The sequence below is a fragment of the Scophthalmus maximus genome, chromosome 12 (genome assembly GCF_022379125.1).
Source record: "Scophthalmus maximus strain ysfricsl-2021 chromosome 12, ASM2237912v1, whole genome shotgun sequence".
Taxonomy (NCBI): domain Eukaryota; kingdom Metazoa; phylum Chordata; class Actinopteri; order Pleuronectiformes; family Scophthalmidae; genus Scophthalmus; species Scophthalmus maximus.
Window position 1 is genome coordinate 15,340,001 of NC_061526.1, and position 20,803 is coordinate 15,360,803.

Consider the following 20,803-nt stretch of genomic DNA (forward strand, 5'->3'; position numbering starts at 1 on the left):
AAAGTCCAAAGTGATTCCAGCTTAAATTGAGCACAAAACAAATTCCTTTGGCAAACAAGTAGAGCGGCCACACACCAGCGTGGAACGATGGCAACTCATGTACAAACCAGAGATGCTTACAGTTGAAACGGGCAGCTGGGTTTTTATGTCAAACAAATACACAACACTCCAGACTCCTGTGCAAAGTCGTTAAACGACCCCGAACTGTGCTGCCGGTCGTGTTGGCAACATGAGCGACTGACGGACAGAAGGGACGGACCATTCTCTGGGGAGACATTAAATCAGACCAGACAAGGGACAGAATGGCTGCGAGGGGAGCAGAAGCCAAAACAGCCCTGCAGTACTTGATATCACAGTTTTACCTCAATGACTGAACGAGCAGCTTTGAAACTAGCTGGATATTCAAAGCCAGTTTTTTTTTCCTCCAAGTGGATTTTGCATTTGAATGTGGATTTTGAGGAAGTGATGCGGCCGGTTGGAGGAGATCTAATGCAAATTTCAAACTGATGTTGAGGGATTTCTTCCGTGCGCGTTGGGCGGTCACGCTGTGTTCAGCGAACACCAACGCTGAGAGAAATGAAGCGACGGAGGCGTGAGAGAAGGCTGCTGTTTCTCGCTCTATGATTTGTTCTCAATGGGAGTTTCCAGCTTTCAGACTGTCAGTATGCGCCTGCCAACACACACTCACACACACACACACCGCCATGCTGCCAAATGAGCCCATTCAAATTCAGACAAAGGGCAGGTTTTCCACTAGGAGACAGAACACAATGGACCTCTTGAAAACCGCGACGAGCATGTGATGACCTCGTCTGCCCACCGCCAGCTGATTCAAGCATTAGGTCGTATGCACTCGGTGTGGGAAGCCTCCGTCCCCTGATTCAGGGCTGTGTCCTCTGGTAAACGGACAGGGAATCATAAACTACACAATCTTTAACCAGGAGAAACCCGCAACTAGTAGGTCTAGTCTCAAAAAAAAAAAAAAAAGATCCTGCAGCTCTGTCGTTGTCTGACCTCTCCCCTTGCAGCTGATTAGCAGACTCCCGTATCCCCTCACAAATCTCATTACGAATTTGCAGATTCTTTGACACGGTTACAAGTCGGATTGAACACATATGGATTGAGATGCAGTGACAGAACTCTGCATACACATACGCAAATAATATTGCAACAATATTGGCACAATAGACGACAGTTCAATTGAGTCTGAATGATCCTCCTGCTCTTCTAAACCATCCTGCTCACAGGTGATGCGTTTTTTTAAATCTCAAATCGTCTTGGCCTCTGATTGGCTGGAGTTGTTGCCGACTTGGACCGGTCGGCAAAACCTCTCGGCTCGCTAATTTGAAGTCACATGTAGCAAATGGCGATCCAATCTGGGGGCTTTTTTCCGCGAGTTGCAAAATTTGCCGGCGAGCGGAAATCAGGCTGTAAATCGTGAGCTAGGCTTTGAGTAAACGATCAATTTGGTTATAACAATGTAGCCTCAAATTACTGGTCCGAGCCTATATCACGATTAAGATCTCTTTTGAAGTTTATTTTTACATGTTGTAATAACACACACACATGCATGACCAAGCCTACATATGTCTATTTGGTACCGACATTATTTTTATGCTTCTCGTGGCTCGACAGCAGAGAGAAGGGAGACTGAGAACCATCAAGCTGGTTGGAAGAAAATGAAAGAATCCACAGAACCCCCAAAAGAGACCCCCGTTATACACAAAGGCATATTGTCCAGCATGGAGCACTTCAATTTTTATAATAAGAATAAAAAAAGTAAACAAGACTATGTATTCACACGGCTTCACACTTTTTGTTTGCTCACCTAACAGCAATGTGGCTCAATAATACCCGGCCCACCACTGCACACAGACGTATAAAAAAAGGAAACCTGTACATACAATTACCTTGGAAACAATAGCCGGCGGGTGTCAGCCCACATCTGTGCTGCAAGATCCACATGGTGTGTTGACTCCCCGCATGCGGAGGTACAGTAAATTTATTTTCCATTATTAACTTAAGACAATTTTCCCAAAACACTGAGTGACCTTCGAGCCTCGTCACTAATATGAAATATTAGAAGCGTTGTGTGTGTGTGTGTGTGTGTGTGTGTGTGTGTGTGTGTGTGTGTGTGTGTGTGTGTGTGTGTGTGTGTGTGTGTGTGTGTGTGTGTGTGTGTGTGTAATAACAGGTAACAGCCTGTGTGCAGGGCCGATCAATGGCCATAATGGAATATTTGGACTTGGGGCCATTCACCGCAGAGTCCACAAGCCCGAACATGTAGGTGGCAGCACTAAAGTGCATCAGGGGAGTTTATTCTTCTGTGACTGAACGCCGGTGAGGAATGGTCTGTGTGTGCGGTCATTCATATATGTAGCCCCGACAGCATACAGTATGTGTGAACATACTTTTGTGCGACCCAGTAGGCATCGCTGGCAGGGTATCGATCCAAGGCCGATACCTTGGGCTCTCCCGTAAATCAGCAAAATGTTTCCAGCCGAGTCTTGAGCTGAGAGCTCTTACTTCATCGCATCGGAGCATTATCAGAATTAGCTGGAGACGCAGGCTCGACAGGACCCGGCGATATTTCTCCGGTGATTATGTCACCGCTGACTACACAACTATCTACACGCGGGAAGCTACTTGGAACCAGAGCACCTACTCAAGGCTCTCCAGCGTCTTTCTTTTCTCTCCATCGCGATCAGTCCTTCGGATTCTTCAAAAGGCTTGATAAGTGTGTACATCCAACTCAATGAGTGAAAAATGTGAGGTGATTATGTGGCACTTGTTGGCAAATTGCCTGTTACAGTTTTTTTCCAGGAACAGGTGGAAAACATCTTAAAAACCAGAACGCACACTTGATGTTTCCAGAATGCTGATTTGCATTGGAAATGAGGCAAAGTAGCTCATCGCTGCAGATTTCTGCACTCGTTCCTTTCCATTTGATAGACTCAACCACGTTGCACTGTGGAGTCAACGACATGACCTGTGGAGACCCAGACTCCCTCTCCCTCTCTGTCGTGAAATAGATCAATTGTGAATGACAGTTACAATCACTGCGGCCACATAGCACATATTAAAACAATGCTCACTCTTGAGCCACTGTCTCCTTGGTTAATTTTCTCACTCTAACTCCTCCCCTACACACATGCACACGCACACACACATGCGCACACACACACACACACACACACACACACACACACACACACACACACACACACACACACACACACACACACACACACACACACACACACACACACACACACACACACACACACACGTGATATTTTACACTGCCCAGGGTTTTCACCTCGTACATATACAAAAACACACAATGTATATGCTCTAACCTCACAAACACATACAGTAAGTGCATGCACACACACACGCTCACCTGAATGTAACCATGGCATTACTGTTCTCCCTCAGGTTGGAGGTGGGAGGGCAAGCACCAAAACACAGGGGGGAGGCTGAGGAGCTGCGTGACTCAGACATCAGCAAACTCCCCTGAACATGTTCATGTAGCCGGCTGGAAGGTGACATGAGCTCCCTGTTACTAAGGAGATGGTACTGAAACGCAGTATCTGAGGGACCCGCTCGAGTAAAGGACATTGAGTGCAGCAGTAACGTCACATCAAGTTGGAAGGTTTATATTTTTGAACCCCACCACAATATATGTAATATATAAATGTAATGGTGCCGACGTGAGTTAAACTTTTATCAAATATTTGCAGCAGAAACAGGATCAACCACCATGGAGGCAACCATTGCATTGTGAACAGCCGTTTTGAAAGCCTCGGCCAGCACCATCTTGGTTTTTATAAACCATAGAAGTAACCATATTTGGCATAGCGGGGGGATGGGGGTTAGACTTACTGAGACTGCACGTCCACCTACATCTGCAACCTGCAACCATTAGACGAATATAAGCTGTCAATCACACAGTACGCACGCCCCAACCATGTTTTACGGTCTAATGTACTCTAAACGGGCCGTGATTGACTAAATGAACATCACGCTGTATGTGTGCGACCGTAAACTCCTCAGGAAAATGTTGACTGACGTTATGAATCAAGTGAGAAATACTAGGGTCATTTTCTCATAAGACCTCTATGAAAACAGAATCTTTTCACAACCAGCGGAGTCGCCCCCCTGCTGGTCATTTGAGAAAATAGAGGTTAGAGGCTTCTCTGCATTGGCTTCACTTTCCAGACGCAGTGACTACATCTATGTTTATATACAGTCTATGGATTCAAGTCAATGCCACATAGCACACTGCAAATAGCTGTGTTTGAGACGATGTGCTAGCCTCTGGGGAAAAAAAGCCTGATCAACAGCACAACAATGCACCGGCAGCACTGGATCACTGCCAAAAGGAACGTGGCAGCGTTGTAACATAACTTAGAGAGCCCTTAGAGAGGAACCAGTTTCTAGATTTGGGAAACATTTACTTTATATGGCAACATATCTGTTCCATCACCTGATCAGCTGCAGGCATGACAGCTCCACGCCTCATCGGATGTACACGCCCACTGCACGGTCTCCAGTAGAAGCTCATTTATCTGTACGCCGCTTCCTACTGCGATGCCACCAACATGTTTCAAAGCCTGTAGAGATGATGATGTCACTGTTGCCCAGGTACACCGTAAAAAAAACACCTTTTTTCGCAATGACAGCGCAGCTCTCGGGGTGTGACACTCGTAAGGGTGGTGTTTTTATCCTCTGACCGTGTTTCATCCATTCACACACTCGCCGTGGCAAGAGACATGCGTAAAAAAAACGGGACCTCTCTCAATTATGATGGGAGTCACGCACATTTTTATAGGATTTCCCTTTTTCTTTTTCTTTTTCTTTTTTTTACAGAGGGCTCCTCAGGAAACATGTGGCCGAACCTGTGGAGCGTACACAGCCTCACAGTCGCTCGCTGAGGGGTTCACCAGTCTGGCAGGAATGGGGAAGGGGGGGGCAAAGTTCAATGCATTACTCTCCCTGCTGGTATGCAGAGAGGAAAAAAAAAAATAGCCCCCCACCCCCCCCTGAATGAGAGGGGAAGTCCCCCTCCAAAGGGGGTTAAATACACTCCAGCCTGGTCCCCAGCCTTTCCCTGTCTGTGTGCATCACGTCACATGATGCACACACACACACACACACACACACACACACATGCTAACACAACTCCCACACGTTTTATATGCGTTTGACATGGCAAAATGAAGACAGTGGAACAACAACAACAACAACAACAACAACAACAACACTGAAGCAACTCTTACAAGGGGCAACGCAGCTGGGGAGGGGGGTCTCATTAGTCTCCTCCTCCACTTTACAGACGTCACATATTCACTTGGCAGCCTCAATGCCACTGCGTCGTCTTCGTATTCCACATCGTGTCGCCGCGTTGTGCCTGCGTGAAGTGTGATCCACGGTCATGTATCCGGTCGTGTGTGTTGTACTCGAATTGTCGCCGTCGTCGTCGTCACTTCACACTGGACGCGTGGCCGACATTAGAGAGCAGCCTGCGCGCCGTCGTGGTCACCGTGGACGTTACGAGTACGTGTGGGAGGTCACGTGTTCGTGGTTTGACAGCGACGACGCGGGGTCAAAAAGTTGCCAAGTGTCCAAACTACTGCTATTCGTCCGGAACGAGACACGACCTCGGCGCTCGTCCTCCGCTGCACCGAAAGTGAACAGAAACTTGGACGGAGTTGGGAGTGGGACTTCCAGGTGCCCCCCACCGGGGGTTTCTTTTCCAGCGACCCTGTCAAGACTACGACAAGAAGAAGAAGAAGAGGACGAGGACGAGGAAGAGGAAGAAGAACGACCGCTTACCTGCAGGACACCGTGATTTCAACTTTGGTGGCAGGGATAGACGCGTTGAGCGGGTCGAAGTTGCCTGTCGACGCCATGTTCACGAAACTGTTGTTCATCCTGTCCATCGAAATAAAATCAAAATATAACCCCAAAAATAATAATGCTTAGATGTTCCCTTTTTTTTCTCCCCCCCGTCTGAGCAAGTCCGGCAGCTTTTATGTACGAGCGGCGGAGGAGGAGGAGCTGGAGCTGTGTGTGTGTGTGTGTGCGCACGCCTCCTCCACGGGAAGTGGAGCAAAGGTGCCAGAGAGAGAGAGAGAGAGAGGTGGAGAGGGGTGAGGAGAGAGAGAGAGAGAGAGAGGTGGAGAGGGGTGAGGAGAGAGAGAGAGGTGAGGAGAGAGAGGTGGAGAGGGGTGAGGAGAGAGAGAGAGAGAGAGAGAGAGGTGGAGAGGGGTGAGGAGAGAGAGAGAGAGAGGTGAAGAGGGGTGAGGAGAGAGAGAGAGGGGTGAGGAGAGAGAGAGATGGAGAGGGGTGAGGAGAGAGAGAGAGAGAGGTGAAGAGGGGTGAGGAGAGAGAGAGAGAGAGGTGAAGAGGGGTGAGGAGAGAGAGAGAGGTGGAGAGGGGTGAGGAGAGAGAGAGATGGAGAGGTGAAGAGGGGTGAGGAGAGAGAGAGAGAGAGAGAGGTGGAGAGGGGTGAGGAGAGAGAGAGAGAGAGAGAGGTGGAGAGGGGTGAGGAGAGAGAGAGATGGAGAGGGGTGAGGAGAGAGAGAGATGGAGAGGTGAAGAGGGGTGAGGAGAGAGAGAGAGAGAGGTGAAGAGGGGTGAGGAGAGAGAGAGAGGTGGAGAGGGGTGAGGAGAGAGAGAGATGGAGAGGTGAAGAGGGGTGAGGAGAGAGAGAGAGAGAGAGAGGTGGAGAGGGGTGAGGAGAGAGAGAGAGAGAGAGAGAGAGGTGGAGAGGGGTGAGGAGAGAGAGAGAGGGGTGAGGAGAGAGAGAGATGGAGAGGGGTGAGGAGAGAGAGAGATGGAGAGGTGAAGAGGGGTGAGGAGAGAGAGAGAGAGAGGTGAAGAGGGGTGAGGAGAGAGAGAGAGGTGGAGAGGGGTGAGGAGAGAGAGAGATGGAGAGGTGAAGAGGGGTGAGGAGAGAGAGAGAGAGAGAGAGGTGGAGAGGGGTGAGGAGAGAGAGAGATGGAGAGGGGTGAGGAGAGAGAGAGGTGGAGAGATGGAGAGGGTGAGGAGAGAGAGAGATGGAGAGGGGTGAGGAGAGAGAGAGAGATGGAGAGGGGTGAGGAGAGAGAGAGATGGAGAGGGGTGAGGAGAGAGAGAGGTGGAGAGATGGAGAGGGTGAGGAGAGAGAGAGAGAGGTGGAGAGGAGTGAGGAGAGAGAGAGGTGAAGAGGGGTGAGGAGAAAGAGAGAGAGAGGTGGAGAGGGGTGAGGAAAGATGGAGAGGGGTGGAGAGAAAGAGGTGGAGAGGGGTGAAGAGAGAGAGAGATGGAGAGTGGTGAGGAGAGAGAGAGAGAGATGGAGAGGGGTGAGGAGAGAGATAAAGAGGTGGAGAGGGGTGAGGAGAGAGAGAGAGAGAGAGAGGGGTGGAGAGAGAGAAAGAGGTGGAGAGGGGGATGGAGAGAGAGAAAGAGGTGGAGAGGGGGATGGAGAGAGAGAAAGAGGTGGAGAGGTAGAGAAATGTGATGTCACTTGTCTTTCTCGTCCTCCATGTGTGTGTTTGTGTGTGTGTGTGTGTGCACGTCTCTCTCTCTCTCTCCTCCTTCTCCCATCCCTTGTGCCACCCGGCCATCTCATCCCCCTTTCTCTCTCTTTCCGTCAGCCTTTTACATGCAGCTCAGCTGATTTCCCCGTTCACTTCATTTAAACTCAGATGCGCTGGCATGGAAGCAAAGACGATCGTGCACAGTGTTCTGCTCTTCTGCTGGCTACAGTTGTGTTCATTGTACTGTTATGTATTCATGCCCTTCTCGTATACCAAGTGCTTTGTTGGTTCGGGAGTGACTGCCTTGTGTTGCTCGGTTTTAATGCGCATTTATATTCTCGATGGTCGTTAAACAATCCCGTTGATGCAAGGGGTTCAAAGGCGCAAACACACACACACACACACACACACACACACACACACCCCTGTGATCTGGCACACACCCTCTCCTGAGATCAAGGCACACATACCCCCAAAATTTGGGACTTCTAAGGGACTATCTTCTCTCATTCTCACCTTGGATTATACCTTAACTGTGATGTATGTATTTGGCATGCTAAACTGCATCTCAATAAACAGTCTAAACTGAAGGACTGGACTCCCCGTCCCTCCTTTGTCCGCTCGCTCACCTGAACCACAGCTCTATATGTGTCCTGATCCGACACCCTGGGGCCGATCGTCGCAACATCTTTGGATCCACAACACGCACTTGATACGGACAACAATGATACAATCGTGAAGAAAATGGAATGAATTTGTCCCACTCCCCTTCAATATTCCCATTCACATCAGTTCAATTCAGTTCAATGGGAGTTATTGGCAAGAACCACCGCTCCTTCCTCCTTGTGTGGCCGGAAAATAACCTGTTATGAGGTCAGGGGCAAAAACTATCTGATGGGCCCCTGGTGATGTCATCAGGGGTTATTTATGCAAGGAGATAATATAATAATATAATAATTTTTTGCAGAAAGCCTGTGTTACAGACCACAGGTGTGGAGATTGAAATGTATATGCATTTACCAAGCGGCAACCCAATGGCAACATCGCTCACTGGTTTGTGAACTGCCGTTTTGAGGTATAGCATTTGAGACAGTGCCATCTGGATCTTTTGAAAAGAGACGTAACTATATTTGGAGGAGTGGGGGGTGGGGCTGTTTGAGAGGTCGTCCACTGCACGTCCACCTACACCTGCAACCATACACCTATCGGACGGTACTGGCTGTCGATCACACAGTATCCACGCCCCAATGCGTACCGTGCTTCATTGTCTATTTTACGCTAAAGATATCGTGGCTTCGGCTACTTTGATTTTTACCTCAACTTCTGTAATTTTCTGAACACGGTCCCTCTACACATTACCAAAAATATATGTGAATGTATAAACTTTATAGCTGGCCCAACACATTCAGTTCCTCTGCCACACACTGTAGTCTTGGTAGTCAGTGAGGAGATTATTAATATCATTATTATTATTTATTGTTTGAGTAGAAACATAATTCTCTCTCTCTCTCTCTCTCTCTCTCTCTCTCTCTCTCTCTCGCTCTCTCTCTCTAGGCTATAGGATAAGCATCTGATTTAATTAACTGAAAGGGACACCCTCCGCAGGCAGAGCATAGAATGACAGCATGACAAATGTAAATGGAGGAGAGTCACATTATGAAGACATTGTGTGTATGGGTGTGCGTCAAAAAGAGACCTACAGTTTATCAAACTGTGTGTGTGTGTTTGTTCCATCTTGAGAATTAAAGCTGATTAAAATATATTTCTCACATCACCGCATCACAAGTATCCCAAACGGCCCTGCAGGTGAAATATAAAGAGGCAACTCACATGGGCTGCATTCATGTGTAAGTGTTTATGTATGTGTGTGTGTGTGTGTGTGTGTGTGTAAGAATTATGTTTAGATAATAGAGTCATAGGATCTCATAATGACGCATGTCAGTATTACTCAGCGTGTTTACTGGCCGACCACATCTCTAAATATAGCAGTCTTACACACACACACGTGCGCGCACGCACACACGCAAACACAACACACCCTGTTCTGGGTGTGTGGCATGGTGGCAAAAAACCATTACAGCACCTTTGGGCAAACATCATGCCTCTCTGCCCCCTGTCTACACTGGTGGCTGGGGTGGATGGGTTCATTTGCGCACACACACACACACACACACACACACACACACACACACACACACACACACACACACACACACACACACACACTCACAAACAGCATGTAAAAACAGAAAGACAAGCCGTTTGTGTGAGAAAACATCACATTGTTGCCACCTAACTGTAGAACCACACAGAGCAACTGTAGCTCAGAGATTCAAACGTATGCACACAAACACGCACACACACACACACACACACACACACACACAGACTGGGGACAATGAATATTAACACCAATATTGAATTTCACTCAATTTCGGTCAACTATTGAATTTCACTCAATAGTTGACCGGAGACAAAAGTTATAGATGTTTGCAGGGGAGAAAAAATACCTGATACATCAATTAGTTTAGAATATTATGCCAGTTAAGAATTGACAATATTAGTAAGTAAACTGCACAAAACTTCCTTTTATCCTTCAGCCCAGCCATGCCTAAATGTTGTGTCGCTCCAGTGTTAAAGACCCGCGGGGTTGTGATCTCCAAAGTGCTCATTTCCTCACCGCCTGATTGAACTGGAGAACTCTCTCTGGGTTTAATAGTCGCTGACCCCTAAGCCACTAAACACACAGCTGGTGCGGACCTACACTCGTGTGAGAGAGAGACCTGTCGCAGATGATTGAATGTGAAGGACTTCCCAAATGTAAATGTATACACAAGAGCACACACTTGACCTGCTCGCCATGGCTGCTACTATAAGTTAATTCACCCTTGGCCTTCACACTCACACCCAACATCTCCTGCTTGGTGCTCGTTCCTTCTCTTAGTTTAAAAGAGATATATATATGTATATATGTATACATATATATATATATATATATGTATGTATATATTCAGTTCTCTTCATCGAGACACAGACTCGCACTGATCCAGTAAGTGAAAGACAGATGTCATTTACTCTTCTGAAAGGCACTGCCTTCTGATTTCATGCCAAAACGCTTTCATTCAAAATGTTGTTCTTCCCGGTCCGTTTCGCACGACAGACTCAGATTTGGCTGAAAGAGGCCGAGTGTGGTTCTCTGTAGGCGCATTAAAAGAGCAAATAGCAGCATCACAGCTCATCAGTTCTGGTCATAAAGCAGCAGCGCTGGTATTTTTAGCTGGGGGAGGCACTCTGCGGATGCTGGGGTGGTGAATATTGACCCTGTCCTCCTGAGCCTCGTTGCCGCTCAGAAAAAAAAGGCCTTTAACTACCATTTCGTGGTTGTCTAAGCCCCCCCCACATAAACCTTATCTCTTCCCTCTGTCTTTGTTTCTGCTTCCAACTCAGCCACGTCTTCTCCCGCCGATTCCTTCCTCGGGGTTTGTTTACATATGGCTGTCAAAGACATAAAAATCCAAATTGGATGTGGCTTTTTTTTCATTCCACAGGTTGAAGCGAATTGCTGGCTGAATGTCACACAGCGAAACGCTCTCGCCCCTAATGATGCTCATATTTATTTCATGATTTAATCCAGAGGTAAAAGCAGTTGGTGTCTCATAAGCACCGAATAATGATCACATAATAATGGGAAAACAATACTGAGAATATGCTGTGAACACATACAGCACATCATTATATATAGAGAGAGCAAAATGCATTTCTCTCCTTATTGTCGTGCAATCTCTGGAGCACAAATACTGAGGAGAGCAACACACACACACACACACACACACCCACAAAGCCTTTATGATGTGACATTCTTCTTTATCTCTTTACATTTGTACTGTTGTCATCGGTTACGTTTGGGACGATACATAGACTTACCATTTATCTAATTTAATCTTATCCACTTGACCCATCAATCAGCTTTTTCCCAAATGGTAATAAAAGCTTTCCGCAATGAATTGGTCCTTGGTCTCCAAAGGTAGCCTGTGAAAGAAAACACACAGGCACACACTCACACACACACACACACACCCCATGCCAGGCCATTTCACCTAGACATTAACCTGTATTGATTTTAATCTTTCAGTAAATACAGCAGCCGCAGCTGTACAATCACATCATTCAGACAGATTTAGCTGTGAGCATCCCCCCAACACACACACACACACACACACACACACACACACACACACACACACACACACACACACTAATCACCAATCAATATGATCACTGACTGCACAGACTAGAGGAGGACATGTTATCCAAACTCATCATGGATTGCATTACAATTAAACAGAAAAGTGGAACTGTCAGCCCACGCAGCATTCCAGAAGCACAGAAGTCACTATTGATTTGCTGGTGAACCGTGATCATCCGGGGTAGTAGAGCGTACGTGCCCGTAATATGGGCATTATTTGATTCCAGTAATAAATAAAGATTTTGAGGTGCGACCAAGACGTGGCGATCAAGTCTGAAAGCTCTTTTCATGGGTAATGGGGCCACAATGTGAAAATATTATGGCCCTGTTATTGGCCTTGATATAGAGCTCAACAGTATGGTGTTGATTTGTCAACTTTAACGGTGTGCCAGGTGGATTTATTTCCTTTGGACAGAACCAGCTGTTCCCAGTGGATTCCAGTCTTTAAGCTACTGTAAAGCTATGCTATTGAGCTACTGTCTGAGAGTACAGACAGTGGTATCAATTTTCAAATCTAACATTTGGCAATAAAGAATACAACATCAAACAGTCTGTTTTCACACAATGCCCTCAATGCCTGCGACCTCTTCATACAAAGCAATGTCTGCTTCCCATGCCTCATGACAAAATGTGTGACATAATGTGACATAAGCTGTGAGTCCGTCACTGAAACTATGATTTATCCTTCTCTCATCTGAACACTTTTCAGAGGCCTGCGGATGTAAAACAAAACTAGTTTGTGACAAGAAGGAGGAGGTGTAAAACAAAGATTAAGAGAACATATATTTTTTAATTGTTAATTGGGTTGAACGATGCATTGTGGGAGTTTGTTATGTCAAAGCAAAGCACTTATTAGTAACAGAATAAAGAAGAATAGAACCGAAGCAGTGTGATGCCTCGATGCGCTGCTCCTAAGAGGCCAATTTACACTCTGCTGCTCGAACATTAAAAATTGATCCTTCCATCACTGCCAACATTAATTTGTGTCTTCATGGGTGATTTCTAACTTTTTTTTTTCCACCTCTCACCGTCTTTGTCCGTGCCTCCTATTCTGTATTACTGCCCGCAGCTACAATGAAAGGAGGAATGGTGTGATCTGCAGATGAATGATGATTTAGTCAGGGTAGATGAGATCCAGAGGTTATGCAAATTCTGGTGATGAAAGAGATATGTTATGAAAGTGTTATGTACAGTATGCATTATTTTTCTTGACTGAGGGTACTCCCTTATTATTTCTATTACTTTTACTATTAACTATTTTTTACTATTACTGTAAAGACAGGTATTCGATGTGGATGGACTCTGATTGATTTAAAATCCATACAATTACAGTTACTGTAATAGATATAATGTAATAATAATTACATACAATCTGTATTATTATAAGTTACTATTCCTATGCCGAAAATTTGGATTGGAATTGGAAACAATTCACTTAATTGAAGAGAATCACTCCAAATGAGAATTTTGTGTTCTGTGCTCTCAAAGCAGATGTGTCCACTCAAAACACACATCACACAACTTCAAAATTTACCAAAATCTCAGACACAATATGATTACTTATACAGTAGTACACCGCTCATATTACAGTACTACCACCATGTGGTCACGAGCCATTAATACATTTTTAAAAAATGGAAAAACGAAAAACAAAACCCTGTACACTTGTAAAAGCGTTTTATTTTAAAATCTATTTTCCCACTGCAGCTTTGTGCACAACAGATCAGCCGAAAAAGAAAACAACAGCATAGTTGTATTTACACACGAGAGAAGATTTACAAACCGATCTCAAATTAGGATACAACTGCAATTGGAAGGATCGTTTAGATTATATTAAGGATACGGGGATAATTTCTTGAGCAAAGTGCTAGCTGATGGGACTGAAAACCATTTTCTTATGTTGTTTGTATTTCACAAAAAATATGATTGTTTTTTTCAGTGCAAATAGTTTAGTCCCATTGATTTAAACCCCGTTAACAGTGTCTACAGTACCTCCAACCTCAAACACAGACCAGAAATAAGTTTCAAAGAAATGATAAATTGTTGACCTGAACATTTTAATGAGGGGTGATCACACTTATCAGGTAGTGATTCTAGAATCAATAGCTACAGTTCAGGATTTATAACAGGCACTGATAATACACCTCTGATTATGGAGAAACACATAAATCCTGTGCAGTCCGTCATCTATGATTCTAAGATATCAGAGGCATGGGATGGGAATGAGTTCAAAATCTGTGACTGATGAGAAACACTCAACGGCAAAAGTCTAACAAACAAAAATAAATAATTGGAAGCCTTTTACGCTCAAGTTGAAAGACTGATGTTTTGAAACGTGTACAGTTTACAGATGCTAAGACAGCAGAGGTGAGCAGCACTGTACATGGAGAGAACCTACACATGTACACACATGTATCACACAATTTGGATTGACACACACACGCTCGCGCACACACGCAAAATATCTATTTCATACTCCACTACATAAGGAATTAAAAAGGTGCTTGCTTTAAACAACATGAATGATTCACGTTCACATTATTCTGATAATTAACAGCCTCTCATCAAGGTCTCATTTAAACTCATTTCACTCCGACAAACTCCAAAAGTGTGGTGCCCAGAGTACTGAGAGTTTGCAGCTCGGAGAAGCCGGAGGGGAGCGCGCTGACTGCTGACAACACACACGCTAGACAAAAAGATAAACAGTGTTTACCTCGCTCTGAACGGTCCAAGCTGGGGAAACACGTTTTAATCTGGATGGAACAGCTATTCAGTCTGCGTTTTAACGATAAGACCATTTGCAGATAGAAAGCGGGATTTAAGTGTAGAGTGTGCTCGTGTGAAAAGCTCACACGCGCTTCTTCTGTATTTGCTTGCTCTCTACTTTTGTATAGTAGAATGAAGCAATATTGTTTCTGCCAGAGTGAACATTTTTGCAGAGACATGGTATCGGTCAGGAGGTGAACACTGATGAAAACACTGGAAATAATAATAATAATAATACAGGACTTTTTTGAAAAAAAAATTGTAAATTGCCATATGGGTGACCTTGTTTTCTTTTTGTAGAGGCCATGTTTGCTCCACTGGAGGGTTTAGGGTTTGGCAGTGACAGCTGAAGAACACGTCCAAATGGAGTTTCAGTAGTTATTTGGTCCTTGGTTACAGCGTAACACACACGCGCACACACACACACACACACACACACACACACACACACACACACACACACATATATACTTAAAAATCACACATCATGTGAACACAGGACAGACTCACATAAACAGAAGATTCAAAGGACTTGGAAATGCCCGTCTTCGGACACAGTCAAGCAGTAGCAGTTTTTTTTTTATAAAGAACAATTGGTGCGAGGAAGCAAAGCTTTGCATCCCCCCCAAACAAATTTTCTTTTCTTCAGCAGATGTGACAAAATTCACCATATGCATGGGGGGTATCCACGTCGTCCGGGGCTGAACTGAGAGGAATGACGAAAGCACTGGACAGACTTCTGGATCAATTAACACAGATCCATAAATCCATGTTTCATTTTTTTGTTACTTTCTGTCACAGTTACGAAAGGTGCTGCTGCTCACTGCAGGGATCCATCTTGACCTGAAATCGTCAGTAAAACCTCAATGTTCCTTTTGATCTTTGCCCACACTTCCTTGACCTACTTTTGGCTCCCATCCAAAGATTGGTTTTGACTGGCTGGGGGCCAGGAGACACTGCTCAGGTCCGCATTGGGATTACGAAAGAATGTGATGTCAGTGGACTCCTTCCTCCAGAGATCCTTTAACTTCCCAAATTTTCACTGTGCGGTCACTGTCACACACACACACACACACACACACACACACACACACACACACACACACAAAAAGAGTTTTAGATTTAGTATGTTTGCTAGAATCGTGTCACAGCATCATAACAGACTTGAGAGTGATAAAAAGAAGCATCGAAATTCAAATGAGCCTGTTTCGTGACTCACTCTGAGGCAGTAAACAGTTGGCTGCCGTTGGTGGCCAGGCCATTAATGGGACTGTCGTGTCCCCGGACCTCGCCGAGGGGCGCCAGCGAGTTGGCGTGCCACAAGCGCAGGAGTCCTCCTCTGCATCCGCTGACCAGCACCGGGGAGCCCGGCACCACGCCCAGGGCGCTCACCCAGTCTGCCTGAGCACTGGCCGACTGCTGGAGGAAGGCAGACAAGTTATTCAGAGCAGATTTGTCTTTGTTTTGTGTTGTGTGTTTCTTTCAAATCAGCTTATATAATGAAAATGTAGAAACGTTTGGGGAGTCAAGCTTGAATGACAGTGAATCCCCAAGGCCATGGCAGCAGCCCACCTGCAGCAGTTGTTTACTGGCCAAGTCCCACTTCTTGATGTAATAGTCTCTGGAGCCGCTGTAGAAAACGTCTCCGTGCACGGCGAGCGACTCCACGCCGTCCTGGTGAGCGGGCTCAAACGTATGGCTGGAGCTGATGCTGCCCTGAGCACCCTCTGCCACCTCAAACGTCTGGAGAAAGACACATGTACACCCACGACACATAGTGTAGTTTACTGCGTACACGGGAATGTGAAAGTAATTACTGTTGTGAGAGTGTGTCTCTTACTTTAATGTGATGGTCTTTGGAGCCAGTGAGGACAACATCCTGTCCATTACCTAACCTATCAACCGTCAGACACATGACAGGACCCAAATGGCCGGTCAGCTTCCCTGTGGACACAAACCTAAAGAAACAAAGGAGAGGGAAAACAAAGATTGGTTCTGTTCTGTATGCCTCTCAGAAACCAAAACCCTATTCTGTGTATGACACTTACTTGCGGAGGTCCCACATGCGTACAGAATTGCCGGCAGCGGCGTAAAGGAAGGAGCCAGCAGGGTTGAGCGCGATCTGGTTGATCTGGCTCTCTCCCGGCGGGATGGATAAACTCCGGACTGAGGAACAGGTGTCGCCTGAACCCACCTGGCCGGACGACCTGACACATACACAAGACATGTAAAGATCGCCGTAAGAGGCGGAACATTTGCATAGCATCAAGCCCTTTGTGGATGTTGGGAGTAGGGGTGGTGCTCTTACGTAAGGGTGCGGATACACTTGGCAGAATCGCGTATGTCCCAGACTTTGACGTAAGCGGTGGAAACGGTGAAGACGAGACTAGAGGTGTACCTGGAAATGAAACGACAAAAACAAGTAAAAACAGGCAAAACCATTTATCAAAAGTACATTTAAGCACATGACGTGATCACAAATAGTACAGTTACGGCTATTGAATTTGTATTCTTGCTAGACTAGTACCTGACTGAGACAACACTGCTGGGATGGTCTGCGAGAGACATGATCTCCTGACCCGTCACCAAGTTCCAGACTTTGCATGTACGGTCTGAAAACACGCACACGCAGACACACAGAATTTAAAGGTAATATTTTAAAAGGGGGAAATAATGTTTTATGAATTGAAAACAATCACATTTTTTTTTTACCTTTGGATCCGGTGAAGAGCAGATCGTCAGTGGCATCCACACAGAGAACAGGCTTGGTGTGGCCCTCAGCCACGTGGACACACTGGAGTTTGGCCCCCCGGCTGTTCTTAGGGGAGGTCACGGGGTTGATCACGCCTCTACAACAACACACATGATGGCACAATTAAAAACTGGAGCTAGTGAATGTATCTTCCATTGACAAATCAGTCCTTTACCTCTTGGAGTAAAAATATTTTTGTATTTAAAGAGAAGCAGCAGGCAGGACAGTCATATTAGAAAATAAGATTTAATAACATTTAATAAAATCATTAAAAAAAAGATGAGCTAATACCTGTGGCCTTCAAAGACAGGTGACTCCTCCAACCTGACAAAATAAAACAAGATAGTATCAAAGATTACAGTGAAACAGCTAACACAGGCAGAACACCTGAATCTAACTACACAATGATTTTTCTGATTGTCACCCAAAGGCGCAAAATGTCAACCTCATGGTGGCGCAAGAAAAAAGTCAGGGGACCAGAACCATTCACTGTCTGAGTATCATAAAAAAAACCTGCAGCACTTTTGACGGCCAACCATCTAGAAGTGTGCCTATATATGAGTTCTGTTTGCGTTGATTTTTTGTTTCCTAGTTGCCTGATAAAAAATGACTTACAGTGTTTTGTAGTCGCTGCCTTTGGTTTTGCCTTCTGCCGCGTTAACAGGAGATGTGTGTACAGGTGCCGGGATGTGTGTCGCCGTGGGCCCTTTGTCTGGCATCTTCCGCCTGCTGAGTGGCGAGCGCTCCAGTGGCCTCCTCTCCGTCCCCGTGGGGGACCTGGACCCAGATCTACGCACAGCAACATTGTCAGGAGGGATTTTGTACTTTGGCGCGCTAATAAATGTAGGAATTTGCTCATTCGCTGACTGATGAGCTTTAGCAGAATATAAATATGCCACATTTAAAAGTAAAAGCTGCTGAGACAGAGATAGATAGATTGCATTCAACACTTACATGCCAGCTGGCCTGGTCGACGCTGCAGATGGGGTTTGTTCGCGGTCAAGGGTTTGACCGAACGCGTGACCCTGCACGTCTGCCGGGCTTTCCAGGCACTCCGAGTGGGGCAGCAAGGGGGCCGCGAAGTCTCCAGTGGGGGATTCATGGGACGGATCCCCGCTGCTGGCATACAGCAGCTCCATCTGCGTGGTGGTCCGCCTGCGAGCCTGCGGGAGCAGGAGCGTTTGGCTCAAACATCAGCTGACTCACAAAGTCAATGGACCAGTTAGTGATTGTACCAAATCCTAAAAATAACTACTGTGGAATGGGAAATGGAACCAAGTATTGACACACATGAACAAACGTGCTGAAGAAACCCTAAGAAACAGATTTTTTCATACAGAGTACAGTACCTTACTTCTCGGCCTGGATTCACCGCATAACTTCATGAGATCCGTTGCAAGTGTGCTGAAACAAGTCAGGAAATTTCAACCAGTTACGCCAAATGTAACAGAATTAATAGCAAAACACATTTATATGACATTGTTCTTTATTTTAAGAGGAATACCTTTAATATAACAGGGAGATTTTAGGAGGCAATCAGCTTTGTTAATGGCAAGTCTTTTTTCTGTTGTGCTGTGATTTAGAGCCACTGTGAACGGTATTTAACTTATAGTCTACTTGACATAACTTTTTCTGTGATTTTTTCACTGTAAGAACAAAGTTGAAGCGCTGCTGCTCAGAGAATCCGACTCAACTTTCACTATACTACGTCATCACGCGACGGCGGATGTTGTTGAAGTGCGTCTGCCGTGGGGAAAATACTTTTTCTGAAGGACTACAAAAAACGCAGCGGCTCCATTCATCCTTTTTCAGTGTGTATTACCACCGTGTGACATCAGATGTAAATGATTCACAAGTAACAGTAACTGACATGATGACGTGCGTCACTTTTCATACTCATACTCATACTCTTCTACTTCATCTACTTCTGCTTCGGATTGAATCGTTTACGTTCGTGCGCGTCACGTCATGTTAAATAACGCTGCCACAATGAATTGTGGGGCGTCTATTTCTCCTTTCCTTTCGCATTGGAAGGTCAAGTGTAACTCTACGCTAAAGGAGATAGGAAAGGAAGCATTGGAGCAACTTTCTTTAGCATTTAGAGAATCCGAACACCTCTAATCATGGCTGCCGATGAAATACTTCTGGGTCACGTCAGGGTTTAGGAAACTCCCTAAGCAAATCTGACAATTCGACCTCACCCCTGTCGTAGCAGAGAAAGCACAGGTGCCACTAATGACATGTCAAAATCAAATGCCTTCAATTAGTCTTATTGAATACGACATGAAAAATACTCTTAAAATGTAAAAGGTGTTGTTGAACTATTAAGCAGAAGGGACAAAAAAAAAAGCTCAGACTGCGAGTCTGTGTTTACCTGCCCTCTGTGGCTGGGCTGGGGGTGGACTCGTCACTACTGCTGTCATCTCCATTTTCTGCACCGGGGAAACACACACACACACACACACACACACAAAACAGATATAGTCATGGTTTTTCTGATTGAATTTGAAATGTCCATCCAGAAAGCTACAATCACTACAAATAACAGTAACAGCAGTAACACAGCTTCAGCAGTTTTAAACAAGGTCACCGGGTGTAGTTTGGATAAAAGGGGGCCGTCGGGAGTCAGTAGTACAATATCAGAGGAGGTTACAGTAAGTTGTTGCTGTGTCTCAAATCGGATACTTCAGTCAGTGCAATCAGACGTAGTACACAGTATATTTACTAGTACGCATGTAGTAGTTTCCTTACTTCCAACATGGTTGTGTTCTCCCTAATCAATCAGACGTTTCACTTTCTTGTGTGTGTTTCCCATGTCATGCCACAGGGAAGGTACCCCGTCACCTGTGCCGACGACATGTCCCCCTTCCATGGACGCACTATAAGACCTGAGGTGGTATATAAAACACGTCCACATGTCCTTCCTTGGCCGCCATTTTCACGCATTTTAAAATGCGATAGTGCATCCTTCGCAGCCTCTACGTAAACAAGATGATGAGCGTTGAGGGTAAGGGGTCGTTTTACGCAATTGTTTTTTGAGTGAACTATCCCGGTACATTGAATTAAACTGCATGTTGCCATACTTGTCAGTGTGAACACACTGCTGCACTCGAAATATGGAGGTACACGAGCTGAAACACAGCCTCTTTGATTGTCGAGAAAAAGCAGGAAAGAGACGGAAAGCTACACACACAAAAACATGAATGTTGTAGATGCACAAACTGCCATTATACACAAGACTTCAATTTCCTGAGCTGCTGCTGTGTGGGTATATAACTGCTGTTCACTTTTAATGACAACAACTTGATTAAATGGGAACTAACCCTAGCCCTAATGGGACTGACTAGCAGACAGGGGGGAACGGAGGAGACTTAACACAACACGTCATGCACGTCACGGAGTTACTTCAGCTTGGTTAGTTTCTTTTTTTTCCAGAAAGGATTGATGGACGATGCACACTACAAGATTTCTTAATCTAGCTAAGAAACACAGTTGTAATTTGGCACATAGTAC

General features: G+C 45.5%; 2 protein-coding genes across 5 annotated transcripts in view; both read right to left on the minus strand.

The window, feature by feature from the left end:
• The window catches only part of LOC118318539 (copine-8), a 68,946-nt gene extending 62,889 nt beyond the window's left edge, over nt 1–6,057 (minus strand). The window contains exon 1 of one of the 2 annotated variants that reach the window (XM_035648319.2): nt 5,839–6,057. In XM_035648319.2, coding sequence (XP_035504212.1) covers nt 5,839–5,945 — 107 coding nt within the window. In that variant the 5' untranslated portion in view covers nt 5,946–6,057. The other variant, XM_047336171.1, reaches the window with a different exon arrangement.
• Nucleotides 6,058–13,432: 7,375 nt separating this feature from the next.
• LOC118318530 (kinesin-like protein KIF21A) overlaps nt 13,433–20,803 on the minus strand; it is a 32,291-nt gene continuing 24,920 nt past the window's right edge. For 2 of the 3 annotated variants that reach the window (XM_035648306.2, XM_035648281.2), the window contains 13 exons: nt 19,665–19,722; nt 18,640–18,694; nt 18,245–18,453; nt 17,906–18,079; nt 17,582–17,614; nt 17,251–17,387; nt 17,066–17,150; nt 16,847–16,936; nt 16,587–16,745; nt 16,379–16,496; nt 16,111–16,281; nt 15,758–15,957; nt 13,433–15,591 (listed from right to left, as the gene is read on the minus strand). In XM_035648306.2, the coding sequence (XP_035504199.2) occupies nt 15,534–15,591; nt 15,758–15,957; nt 16,111–16,281; nt 16,379–16,496; nt 16,587–16,745; nt 16,847–16,936; nt 17,066–17,150; nt 17,251–17,387; nt 17,582–17,614; nt 17,906–18,079; nt 18,245–18,453; nt 18,640–18,694; nt 19,665–19,722 (1,547 nt within the window). In that variant the 3' untranslated portion in view covers nt 13,433–15,533. The remainder of the gene's footprint in view (nt 15,592–15,757; nt 15,958–16,110; nt 16,282–16,378; nt 16,497–16,586; nt 16,746–16,846; nt 16,937–17,065; nt 17,151–17,250; nt 17,388–17,581; nt 17,615–17,905; nt 18,080–18,244; nt 18,454–18,639; nt 18,695–19,664; nt 19,723–20,803) is intronic. The other variant, XM_035648295.2, reaches the window with a different exon arrangement.